Raw genomic sequence first — 27,304 nt, 5'->3', positions numbered from 1 at the left:
CCACTGAATCGGATCAGAAATTCGATCTTGGTGACCTCCATACAATATTTTATGATCCTACGAAAGAATCGGATCTATAAGTATGCCCGATAACTGCCCGCGGCCCGTTCGAAATTTTGCCAGTATTGCCAAAGGGGTATGTTCACTGATCCGGAGAAAAAACTGAGTATGGGTCGAACCACTGAATCGGATCAGAAATTCGGTCTTGGTGACATCCATACAATATTTTATGATCCTACGAAAGAATCGGATCCACAATTATGCCCTATAGCCACCCCGCGGCCCGTTCGAAATTTTGCCAGTATTGCCAAAGGGGTATGTTCACTGATCCGGAGAAAAAACTGAGTATGGGTCGAACCACTGAATCGGATCAGAAATTCGGTCTTGGTGACCTCCATACAATATTTTATGATCCTACGAAAGAATCGGATCAACAATTATGCCCTATAGCCACCCCGCGGCCCGTTCGAAATTTTGCCAGTATTGCCAAAGGGGTATGTTCACTGATCTGAAGAAAAAACTGAGTATGAGTCGAACCACTGAATCGGATCAGAATTTCGGTCTTGGTGACCTCCAAACAATATGTATGATCCTACGAAAGAATCGGATCCACAATTATGCCCTATAGCCACCCCGCGGCCCGTTCGAAATTTTGCCAGTATTGCCAAAGGGGTATGTTCACTGATCCGGAGAAAAAACTGAGTATGGGTCGAACCACTGAATCGGATCAGAAATTCGGTCTCGGTGACCTCCATACAATATTTTATGATCCTACGAAAGAATCGGATCCACAATTATACCCTATAGCTACCCCGCGGCCCGTTCGAAATTTTGCCAGTATTGCCAAAGTGGTATGTTCACTGATCCGGAGAAAAAACTGAGTATGGGTCGAACCACTGAATCGGATCAGAAATTCGGTCTTGGTGACCTCCTTACAATATTTTATGATCCTACGAAAGAATCGGATCCACAATTATGCCCTATAGCCACCCCGCGGCCCGTTCGAAATTTTGCCAGTATTGCCAAAGGGGTATGTTCACTGATCCGGAGAAAAAACTGAGTATGGGTCGAACCACTAAATCGGATCAGAAATTCGGTCTCGGTGACCTCCATACAATATTTTATGATCCTACGAAAGAATCGGATCCACAATTATACCCTATAGCCACCCCGCGGCCCGTTCGAAATTTTGCCAGTATTGCCAAAGTGGTATGTTCACGGATCCGGAGAAAAAACTGAGTATGGGTCGAACCACTGAATCGGATCAGAAATTCGGTTTGGTGACCTCCTTACAATATTTTATGATCCTACAAAAGAATCGGATCCACAATTATGCCCTATAGCCACCCCACGGCCCGTTCGAAATTTTGCCAGTATTGCCAAAGGGGTATGTTCACTGATCCGGAGAAAAAACTGAGTATGGGTCGAACCACTGAATCGGATCAGAAATTCGATCTTGGTGACCTCCATACAATATTTTATGATCCTACGAAAGAATCGGATCCACAATTATGCCCTATAACCACCCCGCGGCCCTAAACCCTAAACCTTAAACCCTAAACCCTAAACCCTAAACCCTAAACCCTAAACCCTAAACCAAACCCCAAACCCCAAACCCTAAACCCTAAACCCTAACCCCTAACCCCTAACCCCTAAACCCTAAACCCTAAACCCTAAACCCTAAAACCCTAAACCCTAAACTTCTTCTATGTTGTGGCATCAACGTTTAGGCCACATCTCACGAGACCGGTTAGCCCACCTCGTGAAGAATGAAGTCTTACCACATCTTAATTTCACCGATTTTGAAACATGTGTCAAATGCCTTAAAGGCAAAATGAAATCAATAAATAAGAAAGGCACCACTAGGAGCTCTAATTTATTAGAACTCATTCATACTGATATTAGTGGTCCTTACCCCATTACTGGCATAGCTAGTCATACTTCATTTATCACTTTCATTGATGATTATTCCCGATATATGTACCTGTATCTCATTAAAGATAAATATGAATCTGCTACAACTTTTAAAGATTATAAAACTGAAGTTGGAAAACTATTAGATCGTCAAATAAAAGTTGTTAGATCAAATAGAGGAGGTGAATATTATGGAAAACATACTGATGTGGGTCAGGCCCATGGTCCATTTTATGAGTTTTGTAAGGGCCATGTGATCGTGAACCAATATACCATGCCAGGTACTCCTCAGCAAAATGTGTCGCTGAACGAAGAAATTGAACCCTTATGGATATGGTACGCAGTATGTTAGCCAACACTAATTTACTTCTATTTCTCTGGACTGAAGCCTTAAAAGCAGTCGTTCATATACTCAATAGAGTTCCTTCTAAGTCTATCCCTAACACTCCTTATGAACTTTGGACAGGAAGGAAACCGAATCCTAATTATATGAAAGTATGGGTTGTATTGCTGAAGCAAAACTTTATAACCCTTTCCTAAAGAAACTTGACCCTAAAACTGTTACCTGCTTCTTTATCGGGTATCCTGAAAATTCAAAGGCTTATCGTTTCTATTATCCTTCCCATGTCACTCGTATTGTAGAAACCAAGCGTGTCGTGTTCCTGGAGGATTACAATATCAGTGGGAGCAGTACTAACCCTTATAAAGAATTGCAAGAAATACAAGACGCGGGGAGGGGGGGGGACTCATCAATTATTGTAACTCCGGTTATTCATCTTGTAGCCCATGCAATTGAACCTTCTACACCACCTTCTCCACACTCAGAACCTGTTATAACAGAAAATGAAGGCACATCAAACACTCAAATCAAGAAAATGTTGAACCCGCTAATCAACTCAGGAGGTCATCCAGGTCTAGGAGACCTACTAACTTTGATGATTATGTCACCTACATGACTGAAGCTGACACCAGAAAGCTTAATGATCCTTTCAAGTTATGCTCTACTTTTTTATTGATGACTTTGATTTTATTCACTATCAAGTTATGCTCTACTTTGTTTATCCCTTCTAAAGCGTGAACCTTACTTCGTTGTAATAGATGATACCCTTTTTCAAGTTCATTGTGTTAACTAATTTGTGGTTAATTTGGAGTCTTGAACTGATTTTTGATTAATAAGTCAACGATGATGATGTTGTATTCTTGGCTTGGAAAATTAGGTAGCTTGAAACAGGCAACCAGATGCAGCCATGACTATGAGTTGATTAGTTCCTTTTTCAAAATTTCTTAACTTTTGTAACTATATATGAGTAGGATTCACATAAATTAGGTTTATGAATCATAATTATTAGTTTATAGCTTCACATGGACGACCACAAATGATTAGAGGCTAATCAATTATATTGCTTATTTAACTTGGTAAAACAATAGTTTGTGTCCCTTCTCACTTATATTTCTTTGTCATCTGTTTTGCAGGATTCATATGCCAATGACAGCACAAGATTTAAGCCAGTTTAGTTTACATGAATTCAGTGGGATCACTATTTAAATTTTAATGTTAACTTTAGCATGTTTGTTTGCAAAATTGTTGATATTTGAATCTGACTAAGAAGAAAATGCACTGGTGAAGGCACTCCTACAGGTCCTACAACATGTATGTCTTTTTGTTAGGTGTTAGTGTGTAAATAAAATTTGATAAATGATATCAAAAACAAACTTTGGCATAACTATCTAATGCTTTCCATGGTATTTAATTCAATTCTACTGATACATTTTTTCTCAATTACTTTCTTAAAAGTATAAAATTCAAACCTATAGTTTTAATTCCTATAGTATTATCTTCTATATTTTATTGAGGAATTAAAGGGCAATTTTGTACTTTCCATTCACTGTTATTTTTTATATTAGATGTGCATTTCTCAAAATGAGTTTTCAAAGAAGATGGCATTGAAATCTACGACTTTGCTTTCATATATGGTACTTTTGATTCAGTGTTAAGTTTTGTTTTAAATGTCCATTTAAAAACTTGGGTATAATATGCTTATCGAAAAGTTATTATGTGTCTAGTATGAAATTTTAAGATTAAGATTGATTGTAATATGAGGACAAACTTTTTATATATGGCAATAAAATATTACCTTCAGACTTAATTTTCATTCAACAATTACATTATTTACAATGCCCATATGGGAGTAATGCAATATAGGTGATTAAAGGATGGGATGGATTACCTTATTATTTTGGATATGCAGGTATAGGTTGGAAGAAGGATACGAAACACAACCATACGTTTGTATAATATTGTATAATATGGTGTGACTGACGCATTTACTTCTTCTAAGATTGGATCAGTCGCAACACACAGGGTCGTTTACATTGTAAGAGACTTGACCCGCCGCGAAAAGCAAGGGTCGCCAGCTAGTTTAATAAATTGTGGAGTAACGTTTTTATGACTTATTGAAGTACTAATTAAAACTTCCTATTTTTATGTCTCACGAGTAAAGTTTAAAACTATCGAAGGATTATTTTATAAAATTTTTCATTTTAAATAACCAAACTATAATTTTTATTTAAAAGGTGTCTCTCTTATAACTCTTTTCCCTAAAAGATTTATATTGAAATTATATTTTCAAACATTTTTTCTAAATCCACAAGATGGTATGATCATGTGGACCATCCGACGATCTAAATAACTATGGTCCGGAACATAATTATCGAAGTCCTCGTCTGAAAATCATAATGCGTACGATTGTGTGTCATAACATAGAATCGAAAGTAGTTGAGATAACGATAAAAATGTAAAGATGATAAGGACATAGTGGATACGCCGCTGGTACATCCCATATATAAGTGCTCTTATCGGATTTACATTTGGAACATTGTTTTAACCAATGTTTTCAGACCCGGACCGGACATCGACCCGGACGACTTACCGGGTCACAGGTCGGACCGGCCCGGGAGGTCGGACCGGAAGTTGACCCGGATGACGTCATAAATAATATATAAATAAATATATATATATATACTATATATAAATGTGGATGATCAAAGTTATTTTTCTTGACCTTAATTGCACACTAACAAATTTCCATAAATATTTCATTTTGTTCCACTGTTGCGTCCATTTATGCTTACTGTTTTATGGAATGATTTCTAATATTTAAGTTAATATTTCATTAAGGGAGTCATAAATCATAGTTGGTTGGATGGCTCATGTGTTATTGCTTAAAACTCTCATCACGTTTTACCTGGGTTCAACTCCCACCATGCACCTTATTTTTGATTTACTAGAAAACAAAGGATTTACCGGTTCACCCGCCGGGTCTCCGGGTCCGGTTGGACCGCGAACCGCCAGACCCGGCCGGGTATTTAGAAAACGGGTTTATGCTGCGAACCGGACCGGAATGCCTACCGGGTGCCGGTTGGACCGGCCGGTCCGGTCCGGGTTTAAAAACGGTGGTTTTAACTATTCAAAGTTTTGTATTATGATTAACTAGGTTATTGACCCGTGTACGACACGGGTTGAAATATGTAAAGCGTTTAACAACAACACTCAATTAAACATTAGCATTATAAACAGTTGTGAGTACAACAAATATTATAACGAAATATGTTATACTGGTTCTTCAAAATAAGTTTCAACCAAACAGAACATTGGTTTTACAATTAGTATAAACGTAATACAAAATTGAAAAGAATAATTTCATAAACAACTAAATAACTATTTATTTACAATTATATTATAAATAACAAAAACTTTAAAATTCTTTTCATAAATAACTAAATAGTTCCTTATACACTACATTTGTAGTTTTATTTGTAACATTACCATCCTTATCTAATATAAACATTTTCACACCGGCTCTGCTCTTCACTTGCGATAATGCAACATATAACTGACCATGTGTAAACACTGGCTGTTGAAGATATATTCCAACCCTTGCTAGTGACTGCACTTGACTTTTGTTAATTGTCATTGCAAAACAAACTGATACAGGAAACTGTCTTTGTTTCAACTCGATTGGCAATTTCTTATCTGTCGGTGATAAAGTACTACGGGTTATATAAGTGCGATGACCAATGTTAGTACCTGAATTAACCTGTACTTCAATAAAACGCCTCCTCAGTTGAATAACCTGTAATCTTGTTCCGTTACACAAACCATTTTTCTGATCAATATTCCTTAATAACATAATTGGCACACCAACTTTTAGAACCAATTTATGATTAGGCAGACCCGACATCTTTATACCATTTAGAAAATCTGGTGAGTGCAACGCTATATCGAAACCAGGGCCAACACTATCAGAGTTATCTATACTATCAGAACTTAGATATTCTACTTCTTCTCCCGGAAATAAAGTTAAAAATCGATCGTTAATGTCTTCGACAACCTCGTTTAAAGGTGCAAGTATTGCCCTTTCTTGAAAATATGAAATTCGTAACAAAGCTGGATATACAAAATCAATAAGATCAGAAAGAGGATCTGATGAATCACCGATCAAAAGATCATCTGGTATTTCTATAATAGAATTACCATCATTGTCACCTCCAAGTTTACCTTCCCCAAGTTCTAACAACCAATCTGCAAATTGGGCCGTCTCTTCAACATTTGATGGTTCACAACCGACGGTTAACCTCATGTTTTTGGTTAGCCTAAGAACCTTGCACTTGGACCATATATGGGAGGAACTGAGTGAAGCATTTACGATGTCACTACGTGATCCATTTTGGACTACAGGCAAAATCTGACGAAAATCACCACCAAAAACAACAACTTTCCCCCCAAATGGAAGTTGAGAACTATTACGGTTACCAACTTTTAAAACATCTTTTAAGGTTCTATCCAAGGATTCAAAAGCATGTTTATGTATCTAGGAGCCTCGTCCCAGATAATCAGATCAGTTTGCTTCATTAAGTTGCAAATATCTGGATTTTTTGTTATTGAACAGGTAGAATCCTCAGTAAGATTTATAGGAATTAAAAATCTAGAGTGAGCGGTTCTACCTCCCTCAAGTAACAAAATGCTATGCCGCTTGAGGCAACATTTAAAACAATTTTCGCTTGCGATCTTATGGAAGCAGATAACGTTTTCCGTAAGAAGGTTTTCCCAGTCCCTCCATAACCATATACAAAGAAAACACCCCCTTCTTTTGATCAACGGCTTCAGTTATTTCATTATACACACTGCGTTGCTCATGTGTTAATGAATTATAAAGTCGTTCAAACTCACCTGTCGTCACTTCTGTATCGTACGGCAACTCCTCGTTCATAAAACGATTTGTTGATGTTGTTATAGAAGCATCATCAGGAAAAGACATTGTAGGAAAACAACGCAGACTACTATTATTTCGAAGGAGGAAATTCTGAATTTCAAGTAAAGCCAGGTTTTTTAGTTGGTCCTCTGAAAGTACCAAATCTGTATAGAATAAAAGACATGTTACAAAATTTTTATTTTATATACATATTTCATAATCTATTAGCTACATAAAAAAAATTCAATTTGAAACCTTTATTTTTTCTGGTCAATTTGTTGTTTGTATAGAATGCCATCAATTAAATACTCCCAGGTCTTTTCCCAAACATCATCCGGTCTAGATAAACTGTTTGTGATTAACATTGTTGCAAATAAACTGCGCAAATAATAACCACTTGTAGTATGACTTGCTTCTTCAATTGCTTCTATGTACTCGTTGTCATCATCTAGAAGGCCTCTTTTGTAACACGCATCTCTATATGTAGCACACACTTCACCATCAACAGTATGGATATCTTCAAAGCACTTAGGACCTCTAACCTTGTTTAAAAGAATCCGTAGATAGTATGCTTCATTAAATGATGGAGGAACATGATGAATTCGACCAATAGAAAAACCCAGTTTACGTAGCGCCCAAACCCTTTCCTGTTGTTTCCAAACAAATTTTGTTGGAAACTCAGCGTACGTTAGGGTTTGTGCAATATCACATTGTTGATTACATTCCATCCAAGCAGTAAATCTTGACGAACCAACAGTTGGCTTGTTTAAAACGTCTTCAACATCATCATCATCTGCAAAAACAACTGTTTGTTGTCCCGGTAAATGAAACGGCAGCCGAGTAACAGAAGGAAATCTGTAATGGACATCAAAAGAAAAAATTCTCCATGCCGCCTCACATGCAGATAGGTATCTGCAATCATAAAACGCCTTCACTTCATCTACGACTTCATCTTCATTACCAAAATTGTTTTGTACCAGTGATATTGTTGCACGATCGGGACCTTTATTAATGTACTTGAACAAATACTTTATCGAACCCTCTTGATTGCACCATTCAACATTAATATGTGCTTGATATTTTTTTAACAGCTTCTTGTTATACGGAACAACATGTCTGTTGTCTAAATTTACCCCAGACTTAAAAACAACATTTCCCAGATCTCTTCTTCGATAAACAGGAAAGCCATTAACATCAATTGATGTCTCATTTTGAAGCTTCTCTGGGAAATTTTTAGAGCATGTGTTATCCACCATGCAAATAATTTGTTATATAATAATATAAGAAATGTTAAATACATATATTATAGTAAGTTAATTATCACAATGATAGTCAACACTAAGTTTTAAAAGTTCTGTTATAATGAAAGATAAAAATTCAAAGTACCTGCTTGAAATAAGTTTTAAAAGTTCTGTTATAATGAAAGATAAAAATTCAAAGTACCTACTTGAAGCTTCCCAAACAAAGCTTTATCTTTTAGGTCTTTCATTAATGAATCAAGCTTCATCTTGAATACCCTACATAATATATCTGGCCTGTCTTCGGAGTTTCGATTTTTATTTCGTAAAAATCGTTTGATTTCTGGCCAATTGGGTTGCATGTTATGGTTAAAAAGAAATCTGGATAACCAAATCATCTACATATACTCATTGCATCTAGATAATTCTGCATCATGTATCGAGCACCGCCAGTAAATGAAGAAGGTAAAATAATACGTTGTCCGGCTGAAGAAACATCCGATGTTCCAGACGAACTTAGGTTTCTTAGGTTTTCATAAGTTTCCGACCTAAGATTTTTTTGTTGATAGCGTACATAATGCAACCTTTGAGTCTCTATCATTGTGTACGAATCTACAAAAAGTTGCTGAGTAAGTCTTCCGCCATTTAACATCAATGGGTAATCGTCTGGCCTATCTTGAAATCTGTAAGCAAAGTATTCACGCATCGTGCACTTCTTGCGTTTGTTTTTTGTAGAACCTCGAAGATCACGATGAAATATGTCAATACTATAACCATCATCACCATATAGGAAAAATATAGGATACTGAAGAGGAACGTATGACGGATGCAATTCACTAATACGTTTCAAACAACCACTTTGAGTTGTGACAATAATATCTCTTTTATCAACAGCATCACCAATATCACCAACTATTAAGGCAGCAACTTCAGAAGTTGTTGGGAGGTTGTATGTCCTTGCATCTCCTCGGCGTGTTCCAATAATTCTCAACTTTAAATCCAATTCTGGATTTTGTTGAAAACAATCCCTTGCAATCCGATAACTTTTAACCAACGGATTATGAGAATCCAACATGTCCTTCAGGAAAGTTATAATTTGCTTCTCCAATAATTCATTATTAGAATCTGTTTCCTACATAACAAAATGAATAGGTGTAAAAATTAAATTATGTAAAATTCATTAAATTAATTATGTTTATAAATAAATGTATGTGAAAATTGAAAAACGTAAGAATCAATACCCAAATATGGCTCGTCTGTGTGATATTTCATTTTCAGTATCGTAAATGTATAGTTGAGAGAAACGTGGTTTATCTCCGAGCATGGGAAGAAGACTTCCCAACGAATGATAATTCTCTTCACCAAGTCTAAAACTATACGGCGCACTTTCTCTATTAATAGAATTATCAATCTTTCCACCAAGAGACGTAAAAGAAAACATCGAATTATATCGTCTAATGTTTTGAAGAAAATACTTGCTTGTCCTGTCACGACCTCGGAACAAATTTACGTAAGTCATTGGTGCCGGCTTCATATCAGGAAGTTGAACGTCACCGGTACCACAACAAAGTGAGTAACTTGTAACGCCGTTGTTTGTTTTTCCTTTCTTGGTCTCAAAATCCCATAATAATGCTTTGCAAAGTCCACACATGACATTTTGATCACCATGATCTAAATAATCTGTTAAAAAGACAAAAATAAAAATCAACAATATATTTAATATGAATAACGTACTTGTAGATACAATTTAATAAAATTTAAAATTATAAAAATAATGGTGAACACGGTTGTTTTGCTACATTAAAACATCAATTATAAAAATCCTTTATAATACAATTTAAAACACAGTTGTTTAGCTACATTAAAGAATCAATTATAAATCATGAATTATGAATAACGTACTTGTATACAAATTTTGTTTTGCTAAGTAAACCATAAATTATAAAATTCATTTTTTATAAAATTTTAAAAACAGTTTTTTAAAAAATGATAATGCCTGTAATGAAAAATCATTACATATAATTCAATGAAATAAATTTATCTAAAATTAATCTAACATATATTAAGTAACAAAACAAAAAGTATTTTAATTCTCGTACCTAATGATATCGATTTGTATGGATTGATAGAGTCCTCTTCAACGTTAAACGACTCGAATTGATCTAAGTTTGCCATGCGTATGGGTTCATGAATATTGAAGCTTTTGTGAGACGCATGATGTATTGATGAGGATTGTCCTAACAACATTCTAGATGTGGAAGAACATCCAGACCTTGATATATTAAATGAAGAAATAAAATGTTGATTGGTAATATCAGACAGTGGTGTCAAATGGTAAGTAGAGGAGACATTTACACCTATAATACAAAAGTGGTTATTAATATACAAAGAACATATAAAATGAAATTTGAGAATCTAAAATTTTATTTTAAAAGTATTACTAATTGACTTACCTGATGATATAAAACCTGGTTGTCTATATGTAGTTTGAGGACTATTGGTGTTAGGTCTTCCATTTAAAAAAATCTCTGATGTTTTAATAACGGCTCACGCTTTTTTAATGATCTTTTTTATGGTTATGCCGGCGATGATAGGTGGATCTGGTAATTGGTCTGTTCCGATTCTGATAGGTGCGCCTGACATGGCATTTCCACGATTAAATAATATTTCATTCTGGTTGTTGTGTGGGGAGTGCGCCACCAGAAATCGGGCTTGAAGCTCTCACCTTACCAACGAGCCGACAGCTGATGGCTGTTGGTCACGACTACTACAAAAAAGCTATGTCTTTGGTTATACACAAAGCTATCTTGTAATGGGTTTGTAGGACAAACTACACAATTAAAAATAATTAGACGTGAATATATATATATACAATCAACAAAATCCGAAAAGAGTACCAATAAAAAAAATGTTGGAAATTAAAATAAAATATATTAACTAACCTATGGAACTTTCACCGGTACCGTTAAATGTCAATATAGGTATCGATATTTGTTGTTTTTGCCTCATTTGTGAATTAGTGGATATAGTTGATGGTATGATTGTATTTAATATACTACCTCCATTCTCTACAAAAAAATATTCAACTTCATAAATATAATTAATTGGATAATAGCAAAGTGATTACAACCTCCAAAGAGGATGTCGTAACCGGAAATAAATTGAAAATTTTAATAGGTAACAAATTTTAGGGAAGACCAACATAGTTATGTAAATATAATATTATTTTTAGTAATGTCAATTGAAGTAAATGAGGGAGTAAGAAAACAGTTAAATTCTATTAATCAATAACACTAATTTAAATTTTTATGTACAATAAATAACTACCAAACTAACTTTATTAAACTACGATTAAGATTATTATTAAATAGTGTAAATACTAAAAACTAAACTTTACCGGTGGATGTGTTGTTTATATCATTCTTCAATCTTTTATTTCTCCTTCCGTCAAGTACCATCTTTCTATTTTTTCGATTATCCTTGGCAATTACTTGTTTGTCATTTATTGTGACAACTATTAAATGTAAAAAAGTAAAAATCGTTAATTAAATAGACGGACGACAAAAATTAAATGTTGGGAACATATATTTGTGATATAGGTATTCAATAAAGTCTTGTAAATAACTAACCTGTGTTACTGGAGTTTGTGGAGCAAGTACGTGCATTATTTGTTGGCGGGTGATTTTCTTCTCCATTGTAGAATCGATTAACATTAGATGATGTTAATGGAGCAGTAACTACATTGTTTTCTGTTATTATACGCAATGGTTGTTTAGACGTTGACACTGCACGGTTTGCAAAGATAATTATTATATCATCAGATTTACCGTATAAATTAAAATGAAGTGCACAAAGTCACTAACCATTTGTATTGCTCCTCTTATTGGAATATGATGATTGAGAATTAGTTCGTCTCTTGGATGTTGAAGACATCTAAAATATAAAATCAAAAATAATATGATTAACATGTGAAACATGTATATAAATCTTTGATAACAAACACAACATAAAGTATCGATAATACGAAGTTTATTAATTTGTAAACAAATGATACATACCTTAAAACTTATAATTTCATTCACCTTCAAATGTTTTCAAGACTTCCACAAATTTGAAGCTGATAGTTAATAGCAGACACTTAATTGAAAGTGACAATTTAAGAATACATATTGATTTTGTATCGAGATATGTAATCTATATATAGGCTTCGAGTTTAGATGTTTAAGTTAAGAGTAAACGTAATTTAAGGTTAGATGAAGGTAGTTAGTTGGAAAAAATAAAGTTGCTTTTATAGAAATAATAATCATTCAATTTGTTAAGAAATGTATTCTTGGAATTGATTGTGCATGAATTAAATGGGTCGTTACACGAAATAATTATGTTTGTGTAATATCTTTGACAAAATCAATATACTTTATAGTGTATTTCTTATAATCTTGAGTATGTTTGAATATTACTTGTAAATATATTTAAAAAAATTAATAAGAGATATGTTATGTAACGTCATAATAATGCCTAAAGTCTAATAATATCAAAAAAATTATGACCATAACGAACCAAGAAATAGTTTCAATATAAAATTATCTAAGAATTATAAATTATAAAATCCCATATATTAAGATATAAATATCAAACCGATTTGAATAAGATATCGGAAACTATAAATCAATTACTAATTCACCAAAATATACATATAGATAGAGGTTAAGTAAAATAATAAATGATAAGTAACTATTGAATCTTAAATTGAAACATTAAAAATATTTCACGAAAAATTTACTATTTAAATTATTGTTTATGATGTTCAACAATGTAAACTAACATATACAGATTGGTATACAATAGGCGATTTAAGGTTTGCGGCTACAATGGTGGATTATGTTAAAGGGTTAGTATGAAAGAGAAAATATTGGAGATGGAAGAATATGAAATAGGAAACCAGTTTATCTACATAATAAGTATTTTATTTAATGAATTTAATTATAAATATTTTTGATTTATTTTATTGATATGAAAAGTAGGGAAGTGGTAGTTATTTTAGGAATATAGTAAAAACATCCAATAGGAAGGGGCCATGTGGCACCAAACTAATTTGTTTTAGGAATATAGTAAAAACATCCAATCTAATGATTTTGTTATAGCATCCTTTAATTTTGGGACGAAATTCTTTATAGTAAGGGAGATTGTAACAACTCGGATTTTAAATTGTTATTTTATTAACCGTTACCCGACCCGTTTTTATAATCGGGAAATTTTACCAAGAAATATCGCGTGATTCGAGTTAATATTATTTTATTAATATTTGCTTATTATATTTAATTAATAACTTTGGATTATATTCAAATTTTACCCTAAACTATACTTTAACTCTTTAGTGTTTCCATCACAAATCTTGAATGACCAAATTGTAAAATCTGCAATATTACTTATATTATTATATCCTTTAACCCTAACCCCGTTTAACCCATAATCCATATTCAAACCCAAACCCGTATTCATATCTTTACTCGTAACCCGATTGTTTTTTGCACCTTAATTCTCGTAATTATAATCAAAATTGATCTTTAAGAATATCGTTCATGCATAAAAAACCGTCTTAATGTATAATACAATTAGGAAAAAGAATAAAAAATTGATTGAATTGCTAAAACAAACAAGCCGTCCTTAAAACCTGTTGAGTCAAGATTTTGACCCAAAGAGAGGATTTGACTAAGTGAAGAACTTGGAAGATTGGAATCTTCTCAACCTCCTCAGAAAATGCTAAGTATGGACTCCGGGCACACATTGGGACTCCGAGTAAGCTTTTTTACTTAGCCGTGTATGAAACTTTGTTCTCCGGGCAGGGTTTACTTCAAACAGTCTTCTTTAGTGATTTCCGAGCAGGGTATGCTAATAAGCGGTTTTCCGAATAAGGTTCACCAAGTATGGTATATCTGGGCAAGGTTCACTATGTCAAGCAGGTTTGTTCTTCAGAGACCAAGTCTTTTGCTTATCCGAGTAGGGTTTGGTCAACCAAGTCCAAGAAGCCAAGTATTTGGAAGAAAGAGCAAGGTATTCATTAATAAAGATGATCCAGGCACACTTGGTGGTTAAAAGGAATATTTCAAGTGTTTCCGAGTAAGGTTTGGCTCAAAGCAAGGTACAGCTTTCCAAGTACACTTTGCTTAATAAGTTATTCATAACAAAGGGTCGGGCAGGATCATGGAAGAACAAGGTTGCGAGTAGGGTTTTGTTGGGCAAAGTCTGATAAGGCCAAGAAGTCTGAAGTCTACCCGGTGAGTATTTTACTTGGTAAAATACTCTTCAAGTGAAGGTTACCCGAGAACTGTTCACCAAGCACACTTTTATGTTTACCAAGTCTGATTGAAGGGCGAGTACACTGCGTACTCGGGCAATGAAGTTTAATGAAAAGCCTACCCGGAAGACTTGTTTTACACTTAGCTGATTTTGTGATTATGTAATATGGATATGCATTAATGTTTGGGGTTTCTAGAAGGAATGACAGCTGTCTTAGGCTGTCAGTCCTATATAAGGAATTATTAGGGCACGCCGCAAGGTACGGATTAGGAAAGGAACGGATAGACACAATTACCAAAAGAATATTTTGTGACGGCTGTCCTAGGATTCCTCTAGAAACCCTAAACCGATTATCCTTTGTATGATTTTGTAATCGTATTAATGGAAATCTTTTGAGTGAATCTTGAGTATGTCTTTCCTAACCTGAATATTGAGTGCAACCGTATGTTTGTTAGTGTTTCCGCCATTAACAATCGGTAATCTTTCCTAAAATAACAAACCCGTCATTAACTCTCTTGTCAACACATTTGTGTGAGTTATGACTTGATCCATTGATTTGAAAAGGACTGACAAAACCCGTTTCTTAAGATATGTTATAACGATCATATTAACTCAATTCATCACACATACGCAATCCTCTTAGCAGTGCCATCAATACCCCTAAGGTTAATTAGATTTTCACGCCGTTCTTGGACTTGTTCTTAATCAAAGCATCGCCGACCTATTTTCGATCTAATTAAACCGCAATTTATCACCGTTACAAGTAACTAGTTATATGATTAAGTTCGTCGTTGTCTATATTTGATTAACCTTATGGTTAATAGGCCGATTGATAATCTAGGGTTCATATATATATAATTTTGGGTTCTTGTCCGCGACTTAAGTATTTGTAGTTCCAGGTTATGACCAATTCACACTCTAGCCCAGTTGGCTAGAGTGGTCGTGTTAATAGTTGAACCACTCCTTTTAATTTTTGGAAAACAGTTTGCTTGTTTGATTAATCTTATTAAATCATAATTTAATACTATAAATATTATAAAACTTGTAATTTTTAAAATTTATTAGTCAATTTTCAAGTGCCCGCATTTCCTTTTTTATTTGTCTCACTACAAGTGTCAATTTTCAAAATTTATTAGTCAATTTTCAAGTTTACACATAAAACACACGACTAACATTAATAAACAATATTGATGGACCCACTTTTCAAGGGCATTATTGTCATTTGGTAAGAAAAAAAGTAATCATTCAATCCACCTTAAACTTTGTGTTTTTCAAACTTGGACATTTATAATGGGACGGAGGGAGTAATTCTTTTTGTATAAAACCAACATATTAAACTAACGGTATAGCCGGATGTCGTTAAACGGTAGGACGTAATTGACAAATGTTTAAACATGCGAGGACAAAATAGAAAATGGCCGTTAACTCTTACAAATCTCTCTCTTAAATCATCATCATTTTACCACAAACTAAAACCCTAACTGCTTCTGCTGCTGCCGCCATGGACGTACCACCAGATGATGAGTTGTGCAGTAGACTCTTAACCCACTTCAACACCAACGATACCATCTGCAGCATCATCGGAGACATCTCTCAGACCCTCAAAGACCTCCACCACCCTTTAACCCCACTCGCATACTTCGCCGCCACCTCTTCATCTCTCGACAGATTATTATTATCATCAACCCCTAATAATAATAATAATAATACCCATGTGGACGCTCTTGTTGCCATTTTGTCCTTTATTCTCCCCACCGTCTCACGTGCTGCTCTCGTCAAGGAGTTTGACACCATCTCGGGGTTGCTTTCAAGGGTGGTGGTTGTTGTTAATCACTCGGAAGCTGGTGTTGCGGATGCGTTCAAGTGTGTCAAGTGTTTGTTGGCTGTTGCGGGTTCGGCTCGGTGGGACGACCGGGTGTCGGGTTTGTTCGGGGTGCTCATCGGGTTCATTGCCAATTCACGACCCAAGGTTATTAAAGTTTAGATTTTTGTCGATTTTGTTTGGTAATTTGACTGTTTATTATCATTGTTGTATATAGTCACCGAATCGATTAGAAATTTGTGGCCCTCCAGGTAAGGAATAGCGTCTTACTTTGGGTTCTCAGAACCGGTTTGCCGAGTAAATTAGAAATTTGTCAAAATGAGTCAGAATATTTGAAAAGTTATACTTATTAATCTAATCTATGTTATGTTTGATTATGTATGGAGGTAATTTGATTGCTAGGAGGCATGCATGATTAAAGTTTAGGTTTTTATTTATTATATGTGTTCATTGTTGTATAAATCGTGATTAGTAAGCGATTCAAAGTGAATCACTATGCTACTGAATTGCTTTTATTAATTAACATTGATAGGAGTGAGGCATATGTGATTAAAGTTTAGATCTTTTTCGATTATGTTTCGTAATTTTGCTGCTTAAGATCAGTGTTGTATAAATCGCTATTAGTCAAAGATTACTGAATTGATTATACCTAATCAAACCAGTAGTTGGTTCAAATTGGCCCAAATCTGTAAAATTTGGTCAAAAATTTTCAAGTGTTTGAAAAATTGTACTTATTAATCCAGTTTAACTAACAAGTTTGAAAAGTCTTATATCAAATTTTGAATAATTTTGTATGTATATATATACACTAATACATATGAATCGCTAGTCGGTACTCCACCGCCCAAAATAGGCATGTTTGACTAAAATATTCCCAAAGTAGGCATTGAATATGCATGCTTATTTTCGTAAGGAAAATTGTTTCATGCGTATTTATGATAAGCAATGAATATTCTTGCACTAAGTTTAACAAACCAAATTTTGAATTGCAACATTATATGTTAAATTAGCTATTATTATGCTAAAAGAGTGTTATGCCTTGATCAGGTACGACGACAAGCACATGTTTGTCTCCGTGATGTCATGCAAGGCTTCCAAGAAACGTCAGTGCTGGCACCTGCTAGTGAAGCCATTGCAAGCACCTTTGAACGGTTTCTTCTGCTTGCTGGCGGATCAAATACAAACTCAAACTCTAAAGAAGGCGGTTCTAGAGCTCAGGAGGTCTTATACGTTTTGGATTCCCTCAAGGATACTCTTCCGCTTTTGTCTGTCAAGTTCTCAACAAAGATTCTTAGTTACCTCAAATCTCTTTTAGCACTGCACCAACCTGCAGCCACTCGGCGGATTACAGACGCTTTGTATTTTCTTTGTATCCAACCAACTGTAGATGTCTCTCCTGAAGCGTTGGTTGATTTGTTATGCTCGTTAGCCACCTCGGTTTCTTCAAACGAGATGTCTGGTGATAACTTGACTTTCACTGCTAGACTCTTGGATGTCGGGATGAAGAAGGTTTTTTCTCTTAACCGTCAAGCATGTGTTGTCAAGCTTCCAGTTATTTTCAGTGCATTTAAAGATATCTTAGGCTCTGAACACGAGGAGCCTTTATCGGTTGCAATGGAGGCGTTAAAAAGCTTAATACATACATGCATTGATGAGAGCTTGATCAAACAGGGCGTAGATCAGATTATGAAAAGTGGGAGTGTGAGAACATCTGCACCGACAATTATTGAGAAACTTTGTGCGACTGTTGAAAGTTTACTCGATTATAGTTTTGCTGCTGTTTGGGACATGTCATTTCAAGTTGTGGCTGCAATGTTTGATAAACTAGGTACTTAACTAATCCCAGCTACACACACACACATATTATATACACACACACACACGCACACATATATACAGTTTTGAAAAGTTACATATAAAAAATCTGATCCAATTAATCGTTAGTCGGTATCCCACTGCTTGACTAGCGCCTAGCGAGTTCTACAACACTGTGTAAAAGAACTAACCGTGGGTGATTTGACTCTACTTTTTCAGGTGAGTTCAGCTCTTGCTTCTTAAAGGGTACTCTTAAGAGCTTGGAAGGCATACAAAAACTGCCAGATGAAGATTTTCTCTACAGGAAACTGGTGCGTTGTAGTTGCATTAAGGCATTCGTATTTCACTATTTTGTTAGTATCACTACATTAAAGTGCTACTTGTTTCTTTGCAGTTGCATGATTGTATTGGTGTAGCTATCGTTGCACTAGGGCCCGAAACATTCTTAAAGTTCCTGCCTTTGAATGTCGAAGCTCAAGATCCGTCCGATGTCAATGTATGGCTACTTCCTATCTTGAAGCAGAACATAGTTGGTGCTAAGCTAAGCTTTTTTAATGAATTATTATTGGTAAATATTCGAGCCTTGAAGCTGAAATCTGCAAAGGTACGGGTGTTTTTGTACTCTTCTATATCACGTTTCAGTTTCATCCAGCGTTTTGACTTTTGACATGTTTGCTTGTACTAGCATGAGCAAGAAGGACGTATTCATTCTGCCAGGAGTCTTGACGGGCTCGTATATTCTCTATGGTCTTTACTGCCTTCATTTTGCAACTATCCCGTTGATACTTTTGAGAGTTTTAAGAATTTAGAGAGCGAACTATGCCGTTCTCTCCGCGAAGAGCCTGATTTTCGTGGAGTAATATGCTCCAGTCTGCAGATTCTCGTTCAACAGAATAAAAGAGTAACAGAAGGGGAAAGTGAACCCTCTGGTAAAGCCAGCGTTAGTCAACAGCGAGCAGTTTCCCTCTACACTTCAAAATTTGTAGCTCGTAATTTGGACGCGTTAAGATCCTCTGCACGTGAGATTTTGTCTGCACTATCAGGAGTTTTTGTTCAATCTTCCAAAGATGACGGTGGATCTTTGCAGGTAGCAAGTTTGACTTTGAGGTCTTGTATATTTATAAAATTCGTCTCAAGTGTTTGTTAAATTTCCGTTTTGTAGAGAACAATTGGTGAGTTTGCATCTATTGCTGACAAAAATGTCGTCTCGAGGCTGTTTAAGGGCACAATGCAAAAATTACTAAAGGTGACAAAGGAAGCTGGCAAAACACAAGACACCAAAGGTTCCAGCTATATGGAAATTGATAACTCTACAAATGAAACTTCACTGGCACAAACTCGGTAAGCATCTTTAAATAAATCCTAGTTTTAATAGTTAACTAGTTAACGAAGCCCGCGTGTTGTGAATTTAGTCTGTATCGGTTAACTTTATTGCAATACCAGCAGTAAAACTTAAAAATAAATTAGTAAACGTTTTTAAAATTAAAAAGCGATGCAAGAAACAAAACGGAAATAAACGCTCAGCACTCATATATGATACAGATAATAAACTCCCAAAATAGCATCGACACTTGTATGGAGCTTAATTTAAAAACTTCATTTTTTAAAAAAATTGCTGACATGTACCAACGATTTTCTGCCACGTGGACCAGTGAACTGTCTGCGATGGCACCGACATTGGTTTCTGATACCAAGTTTAATTTGAATTGAATGCTTATTTTTCATTTACAGGGCAAAGCTATATGACTTGGCAGTCGCACTTTTACCAGGCTTAGGTACACAGGAGGTTGATCTTTTATTTCTTGCGGTAGAACCTGCGTTGAAGGATACTGAAAGTTCGATTCAAAAGAAGGCTTACAAAGTTCTCTCAGTAATCCTCGAGGTATTCTATTTATGTAATAATTTTTTTTTCTGTAAATTTTGTGGTTTATTTATTTATTTAAATTTTGTTGGACAGCATGATGACAGTTTCATAGCAAGAAAGCTTGAAGAGTTGCTTAAGCTGATGTTTGAAGTGATGCATTCATGTCATTTTTCAGCCAAACGGCACAGGCTTGACTGTTTATATTTTTTGATTGCACACGTCTCAAAGGTAACAGGCAACACTCACTTGATGCATAAACTTGAGGCTAGATGCTAAAAGTATTGTTTTGCAGGACAATTCAGAACAGATGAAACGTGAAATTGTTGCTTCTTTCTTGACTGAAATTGTACTCGGACTCAAAGAGGTACTTGCTACTTAAGTCATGCTGTTAAATTAACAAATCTTCATTTTACTACTCGTTTAACATCCCCACTTGTTCATATATCTGAATCTATGATTTGCATGCAGTCTAACAAGAAAACGAGAAACAGAGCATATGAGATTATTGTTCAAATTGGCCATGCCTGTGCGGATGAAGACAAGGGTGGAAACAAGGAGAACTTATATAACTTTTTCAACATGGTATAGAAAAAACATTTTGGGGTGCTTTAATTATCACTGATAAGACGATAAGTAACATTCATTTTGGTTGGTGTAGGTGGCTGGTGGCCTTGCTGGGGAGACACCTCACATGATTAGTGCAGCGGTTAAGGGCATTGCTCGTTTGACATATGAGTTCAACGATCTTCTATCAAACGCTTTCATTGTTCTTCCGTCAACGTTTCTCCTTCTTCAAAGAAAGAGCCGAGAAATAAATAAAGTATCCATTGAACCAATATATATACTTATAACTATTTGTGTAACATTTGCTATTTTACCGTGTTTCTAATTCTTTATTGGTGCAGGCCAGTTTAGGTTTTCTAAAGGTATTGGTTGCCAAGTCACAAGCTGAAGGGTTGCAAAGTCATATGGGGAGCATGGTGGACGCGTTGCTGAGCTGGCAAAGTAGCAGCAAGAATCATTTCAAAGCAAAGGTGAAGCAGCTTTTCGAAATGCTTGTGAAAAAGTGTGGTCTTGATGCTGTTAAGGAGGTGATGCCCGAAGAGCATATGAAGCTGCTCACAAATATAAGAAAGGTTTGTTGCGTTGCGTTGCGTTGCGTTGTGGACCGATCGATCTATCCATTTTTCGAATTGTGTTTAACTAAACAATATCGTTACTGCAGATAAACGAACGAAAAGAGCGAAAACATTCTGCCAACACCGAGGAAACTAAGTCTCGTCTAACAAAAGCAACCACGTCAAGGTTCGGTCACATATCATCGTTAGTTAGAATCCGATAATTTAAGCGTGAATTAAGCTGTATATTTTTTTTTGTTCGCAGGTTGAGCAGATGGAATCATACAAAAATATTCTCAGATTTTGGTGATGACGAAACCGAAGATATGGGCCCACATAGCTCCAAAAAGTTATCAATCAAGTTTGTTCTTTTGACTCAAATATTTATTTATACTAAAGTAGAAATATATATATATATATATATATATATATATATATAATAGATTAAAGTATTTTATTTTTAATAATTTTAATTCAGGTCCAAAAGAGCAAGGAAGAGGTTGGCAGAAGACGGTTATGAAGAGTTAGAAGACGAGCCACTCGACTTGCTTGACCGTGAAAGGACAAGATCGTCCCTAAAATCCGGTGATAGTTTGAAAAGGAAGCTGCAGTCCGATGATGAACCAGTGATAGACGCTGACGGAAGGCTAATAATTTCCGCTGAAGACGAGACACGTTTCAAGAAAGAGACGACAGAGTCTGAAGCTGATGTGAGGAGTGTGGCGTCTCGGAAAACAGAAAAACGAAGGAAAACGGGTCAGTCGGGTTGGGCTTACACGGGGTCAGAATACTCGAGCAAGAAGGCAGGCGGAGATTTGAAGAGGAAGGGGAAGTTTGAGCCGTATGCTTATTGGCCACTGGACCGTAAGTTGGTTAGTCGTAGACCAGAGCATCGGGCGGCTGCAAGGAAAGGTATGTCTAGTGTGGTTAAGAAGCTTCAAGGGCAAAGCGTCTCGAATGCTTTAGCGATTAATGGATTGAAATTAAAAAAGAAAAACCAGAAGAAACGCGGTTAGAAGATGATCGTGTTTTTATCAAATTTTGTGTGTTATACATACTAGAAGATATTGAATCATTTGCAATGTTTTATTTTTGATTGGGATGTGATATTGGTGAAATTCAATTACATTTTTTACAAAGCTTTGTTTACTATCATTTAAAACTAGAATTGAGTCCCATGCTTCACGACTAGACCGTAAATCGAACAAATAAACATAAGTAAAAACGTTAAACCACAAACTCGTTGCAAGCCAATGCGAAGTCAGTCTGTTTCAAGTTACGTCATTGAGACTAAGCAAAAGAAATAAATCCGTCAATGCAAAAATATAACAAATTGTCATGTGTAGAATCAAAACACCCGGCACGTTATAGCTGCGAACCAACACAAATTCGTAAACATAAATTACTAAGCCAAAAAAAAATATTTTAAAGGCGAGGTATCAAATGTTGAGACGCGGATATAAAACCATGCGGCGATGGGTATTTTTAAATAATAAAAAAAGCTTTGGTATTTTAAAACGAACTATAAAAAATATGAAAGCAAAGTTTAAGAAAATCGTTTAACAGACAAATAAAACACGTTAAGCCAACATTCCCTAAGTTTAGTGTTTAAAAATATAGTTTGTTAAATATTTTAGTTAGTTGAAAAAAAAGTAAAATAAACAAAATAAAAATCATTATTTTTGTTTATGGAATTATAGTTAATGATTTAGTTATAACAATTAATAAAATATTAAAATACTGAATAGTAAATTCAATAGTAAGATTGTTAGGAGTATTCAATCTCCTTTTTAAGTTATATATTAATTGCACTTCGTATTCATTTGATTGTTCTGTATTCGGTTTGCATTCTAAGCTAACCTCTTTGAAATTCCAAAAGTAAACCATAACAATAAGCGGCCTATCAAACTATTTGTTGCACAACAATCGATTCAAAAAACATACGATTCCATTCCACACATGATTCTACAACATTCGTTTATTCCATGACAGTCGTTTGAGTCAAGGAATCCAGGACTTTCATTTATTGAAATGGTTTATGTTAGTTGTTTTCAAACTCAATCCCAAGCATGACCGAAATATGGTTTTATAAGTTGAATAAATTTTAAATCTTGTTAAACCCAAAACCCGACCCGAATTTACCCAACCCTTTAAACCTGAACCCCAAACAACTTAATTTTAATCAGGTCAGTTCTTAGGTTAATTTTCTTTCCCTTTCCTCCCGAACAACCCGCCTTCGAGTACTTATACGTTACTTCTAACGTAAATACTAGAACAGAAACTTTGCAAGGATTTGGTTCACCAACTCGATCGATTACATACGAGCAAAGAAAATCAGTGTCACAATAATAAACTAGGTTGAGTCAAATATGAGTTGGTAGAAGTGGTTCAGATTTCCCTTGTTTCTGTTGCAGCTAATCTGTACAAACTAAAATTACTAAATTGCCCTCATCTACCTGAAGCATAAAAGATGACTTAAATGACAAAATTATAATTGTCTTGTAAAATAATAAATGGAAAAACATATTCATCATCATCAAAATTCAAAACCATTAGAATGTTGTAAAAAAATCCAACAATACTACTTGTAACAAGTACACATGGAAAGGATCTGGTCCAAATCATACAAGACAGCCGATAGTCGCTTCCCTCCATCCACTCTTTCTTCCAATGTTTCTAGACCCAACACACCACACCTGCAACCAAAAAACAAATTTGTTAAGATTACACAGATAAACAGACAGAAGCGGTTCAATGTTGCGGCTTTTACCCTACCATCATCCACACTATTGGAACGGCGCAAATAATATTGACGAGTTGTGACCCCCAAATCCAAATGAATTAGACAACCCAACCTTCACATCCAGTCTTTCTTTCTTTGGGCCCACTAATACTTTTGTGTCCTGGAATCAAATCATCACATTCTTATTATAATTATTATTAATAATCTCAAACATCCTACAATAAATGTCAAAAACTTACAACGCCTTCGTCTGGATTTTCAAGATTAATATTTGGATGAATCCAACCTGTCCGTATTGCCTACAACAAAAAGGCATCTATTTTAGCAGTTTCACAAATTACGGATGACATAAACAAGGCTTTCACATCTTAGATTGTTGAATTTGGAATTGACTTCATTATTAATATAAACAAAGTATTACCTGTACAGTTGCAACGGCTTCTACAGCACCAGCTGCTCCGAGAAGGTGACCGATCATCGATTTTGTAGAGTTCACTCGCAACTGCAAAATGTTAAAAAAGTTTTTTTTTATAATATGGTAAAAAAAACACATATTTCTCTGTTTGGTTAGTACCTCTTTGTTCTGGCCAAAACAATGAAGAAGTGCTTGGTATTCCTTGAGGTCACCGGCGGGTGTTGATGTAGCATGCGCATTTATGTAGTTCACATCCTCCCTGCTCACCCCAGCCTGCGACAACGCTTTCTCTATGCATAAAATCACACCGGCGCCTAATGATAAACATAAACACATCAATCACATGCTTCATCTTCATTTCATTTATAAACCAACCAACAAAAGAATATACATACCTTGAGGATGAGGCTCGGTCATATGATAAGCATCACAAGTGAAGCTTCCACCCAAAAACTCAGCATAGATTGTAGCACCCCTTCTCTGTTCAAATAAACAAATCATTCATTAGCAGCCAGCGGGAACGAAAGAAAGAAACACTAACTATTCATTAATATCCACCACCTTAGCATGCTCAAGTTCTTCCAGCAATAGAACTCCAGCTCCTTCTCCCATAACAAACCCGTCACGCCCCTATTTGAACCATGGATTTTCATCAAATTATTTCATTTAAAATAATGATATACTACAAGTAAAGTGAGTCTTACCGAATCCCATGGTCGAGATGCTTTGGCAGGGTCATTGTTTCTCTCAGATAGAGCTCTGCATGCCACAAATCCTCCCAATCCTACATCAGTAAGTATCGATTTCGTTAACAAACAAACGAACAACTTGCACTAAAAAATAATATCAATAATAATAATAATCAAATTACCTATAGGTATAATGACAGCATCCGAGCCACCACAAAGCATCATGTCCTGCAACATTCTCTACACTGTCAGATAACTAAACATAAATAAAGATGTTCAATTGACTGGTAAAAACAATGTCACTTACAGCTTCACCTCTGATGATGTGATTGGCTGCATTCAGTATACAAAAGTTGCTCGTCGCACACGCTGTAGAGATAGAATAGTTCGGACCCATCCATCCCTAAAGCAGACGCAATATTACGCAAACGATAAGTTAACCACTTGCAAGATTTAAAAAAAAAACACATTCAATAAAGCTCACCAGATCCATGGCCAGCATTGCAGATCCCATATTAGTAGTGGCAAAGGGTACACAGAAGGGATTCATCTTCCTATACGAGACCCTCAAAGCTTCTATGGCGTCATTGAAAACCTTCATACCACCCATGGCAGAGCCAATCAGGACTCCACACCGGGACTTATCAATCTCTTTCATTTGATCCTCGGTTATCCCACCGTCTGCAAGCGCTTTCTTGCCAGCAGTTAGCATGTAGAGCATAAACCTGTCCATCCTCTTGGAAAGCTTCGGTGCCACCCATCCATCCGTCGAGAATTGTTTTATCTCTCCGGCAATTCTCTGCCAGTTTATAATACCAATTTCGATTTCAATCAACAACATCCTTGTTTATCATTTATTTATAAAACAAACAAACAAAAAAATAAAAAGACATACAGTTGGATAGTTGGAGCAATCAAAGGCCTCTATTTCCGTAATGCCACTAACGCCTTGAAGCAAATTGTTATAGAATTCATCGGGATTGCTACCGATTGGAGTCTCGACACCCATCCCCGTGACAACCACTCGCCTTTGCTTTGTTGGTAGTTTCTTTTTGGTGACCGTCTCCATTGAAGGTTGAATGGCTATAGCCATTACTTTACCTAATTTAATTTAACCCAAAGTAGACATACATCTTAAATATTTGCATGATTAGAAATCCAATTACATCTAATCATAGAGGAAGGACTAGGGTAGAAAGTAATCAGTAACATGTAGTGTAAAAGTTTCATTTCATGCATGTATGCTATGCAGTCGATATATCAGTGAAATATCGGTTATCAGTTCCTTGGTGTCAGAATATCGGTATCGATAATATCAACAATATTGACCGATATATTCTCGAGATCAGTGTTTTAAGTCTTAATTATCAACTTTTAGTGTTAATCCATTCTTATTTGCTACGATTATTAGTGTGTTGCAATTTGGAAAATGTTAATTTGTTAATGGTAGGAGACTATACATAAATATTAGTGTTGAATTGCTATATACATGAATTTTACATGATATTAAAATTACAGATATCTCCTTGACCAATATCCGATATATTTTTCGGCATTAAGTGGTTAGCATGTATGAGACATTTGGTTTTGAATAAGTTAAAAAAAAACTAATAATAATAATAATAATAACAATTAGGGCTGAATTGAATAATAACATGACATGTAAAAGGTGGAATAAAAATGAAAGTAATTAGGGGTGAATAATAATATTAATAATACCTGAAGGTCTGCGGGTATTCGGATGAGGAAGTGAGAATCGGTGGTGGCATGGGGCTAAAAAAGAAGAAGACATAATAATAATATTATTATTATTACTATTAGCTGCTTTAGAAGATAAGAGGAGCCTATTGCGTCTGCTACGGCGAGTAGTAGTATTAGAAGAAGAAGAGAATAGAGAGGGATTTTGGTGGCAGGAGGACATGCAGCAGGCGGCTACTAACCATGAGCACAACACACTGGCAGACGCCATTGATTGATTAATTAATTGATTCACTAATGTTCGAATAACATACGATACGTCGTCGTTTTAATTTGATTTTGATTTTGATTGTGGCTGTGGCGGCTGGTGGTGGTGGTGGCTTTGCTGAGTGAGTGAGTGCGTTGAATCTGAGAGAGAGAGAGAGAGAGAAAGAAAACC

The 27,304-nt window shown here is 35.4% G+C and overlaps 4 protein-coding genes across 5 annotated transcripts; 1 reads left to right on the top strand and 3 right to left on the bottom strand.

Moving 5' to 3' along the window:
• Positions 1-5,222: 5,222 nt before the first annotated feature.
• LOC143616504 (uncharacterized) lies at positions 5,223-7,232 on the bottom strand. The gene is made up of 3 exons (XM_077089318.1): positions 7,145-7,232; positions 5,741-6,742; positions 5,223-5,377 (listed from the first exon to the last, which is right to left on the bottom strand). The coding sequence occupies exons 1-3, from the start codon at positions 7,230-7,232 to the stop codon at positions 5,223-5,225; spliced, it is 1,245 nt and encodes a 414-aa protein (XP_076945433.1).
• A 191-nt stretch (positions 7,233-7,423) lies between these two features.
• LOC143616503 (uncharacterized) lies at positions 7,424-8,422 on the bottom strand. Its single transcript, XM_077089317.1, has one exon. The coding sequence runs from the start codon at positions 8,420-8,422 to the stop codon at positions 7,424-7,426; it is 999 nt and encodes a 332-aa protein (XP_076945432.1).
• Positions 8,423-16,202: 7,780 nt separating this feature from the next.
• On the top strand, positions 16,203-22,477 carry LOC143616502 (uncharacterized). Its single transcript, XM_077089316.1, has 15 exons — positions 16,203-16,670; positions 17,571-18,351; positions 18,558-18,649; positions 18,733-18,942; positions 19,024-19,425; positions 19,501-19,679; positions 20,070-20,220; positions 20,296-20,430; positions 20,495-20,566; positions 20,671-20,784; positions 20,861-21,022; positions 21,108-21,338; positions 21,428-21,507; positions 21,586-21,681; positions 21,799-22,477. Exons 1-15 carry the CDS (start codon positions 16,203-16,205, stop codon positions 22,334-22,336), a joined length of 3,711 nt encoding a protein of 1,236 aa, XP_076945431.1. The 3' UTR covers positions 22,337-22,477.
• A 1,318-nt stretch (positions 22,478-23,795) lies between these two features.
• LOC143616501 (3-oxoacyl-[acyl-carrier-protein] synthase II, chloroplastic-like) lies at positions 23,796-27,251 on the bottom strand. 2 transcript variants are annotated; one of them, XM_077089315.1, is made up of 13 exons: positions 26,887-27,251; positions 26,063-26,268; positions 25,652-25,966; positions 25,475-25,570; positions 25,350-25,395; positions 25,183-25,262; positions 25,040-25,108; positions 24,871-24,958; positions 24,638-24,789; positions 24,485-24,565; positions 24,303-24,362; positions 24,096-24,223; positions 23,796-24,016 (listed from the first exon to the last, which is right to left on the bottom strand). In XM_077089315.1, the coding sequence occupies exons 1-12, from the start codon at positions 27,134-27,136 to the stop codon at positions 24,107-24,109; spliced, it is 1,560 nt and encodes a 519-aa protein (XP_076945430.1). In that variant the 5' UTR covers positions 27,137-27,251; the 3' UTR covers positions 23,796-24,016; positions 24,096-24,106. The 2 variants fall into 2 exon arrangements, with proteins under 2 accessions (XP_076945430.1, XP_076945429.1); XM_077089314.1 differs by having other exon boundaries at positions 24,638-24,792; positions 24,874-24,958; positions 26,887-27,248.
• Positions 27,252-27,304: the final 53 nt, after the last annotated feature.

Source organism: Bidens hawaiensis, unplaced genomic scaffold (assembly GCF_021521415.1).
Source record: "Bidens hawaiensis isolate Kalapana, Puna unplaced genomic scaffold, B.hawaiensis_p1.1 tig00047636_1, whole genome shotgun sequence".
Classification (NCBI taxonomy): Eukaryota; Viridiplantae; Streptophyta; class Magnoliopsida; order Asterales; family Asteraceae; genus Bidens; species Bidens hawaiensis.
Note: the sequence above shows the minus strand (reverse complement) of the source record. Positions and strands in the feature narration are given on the sequence as shown.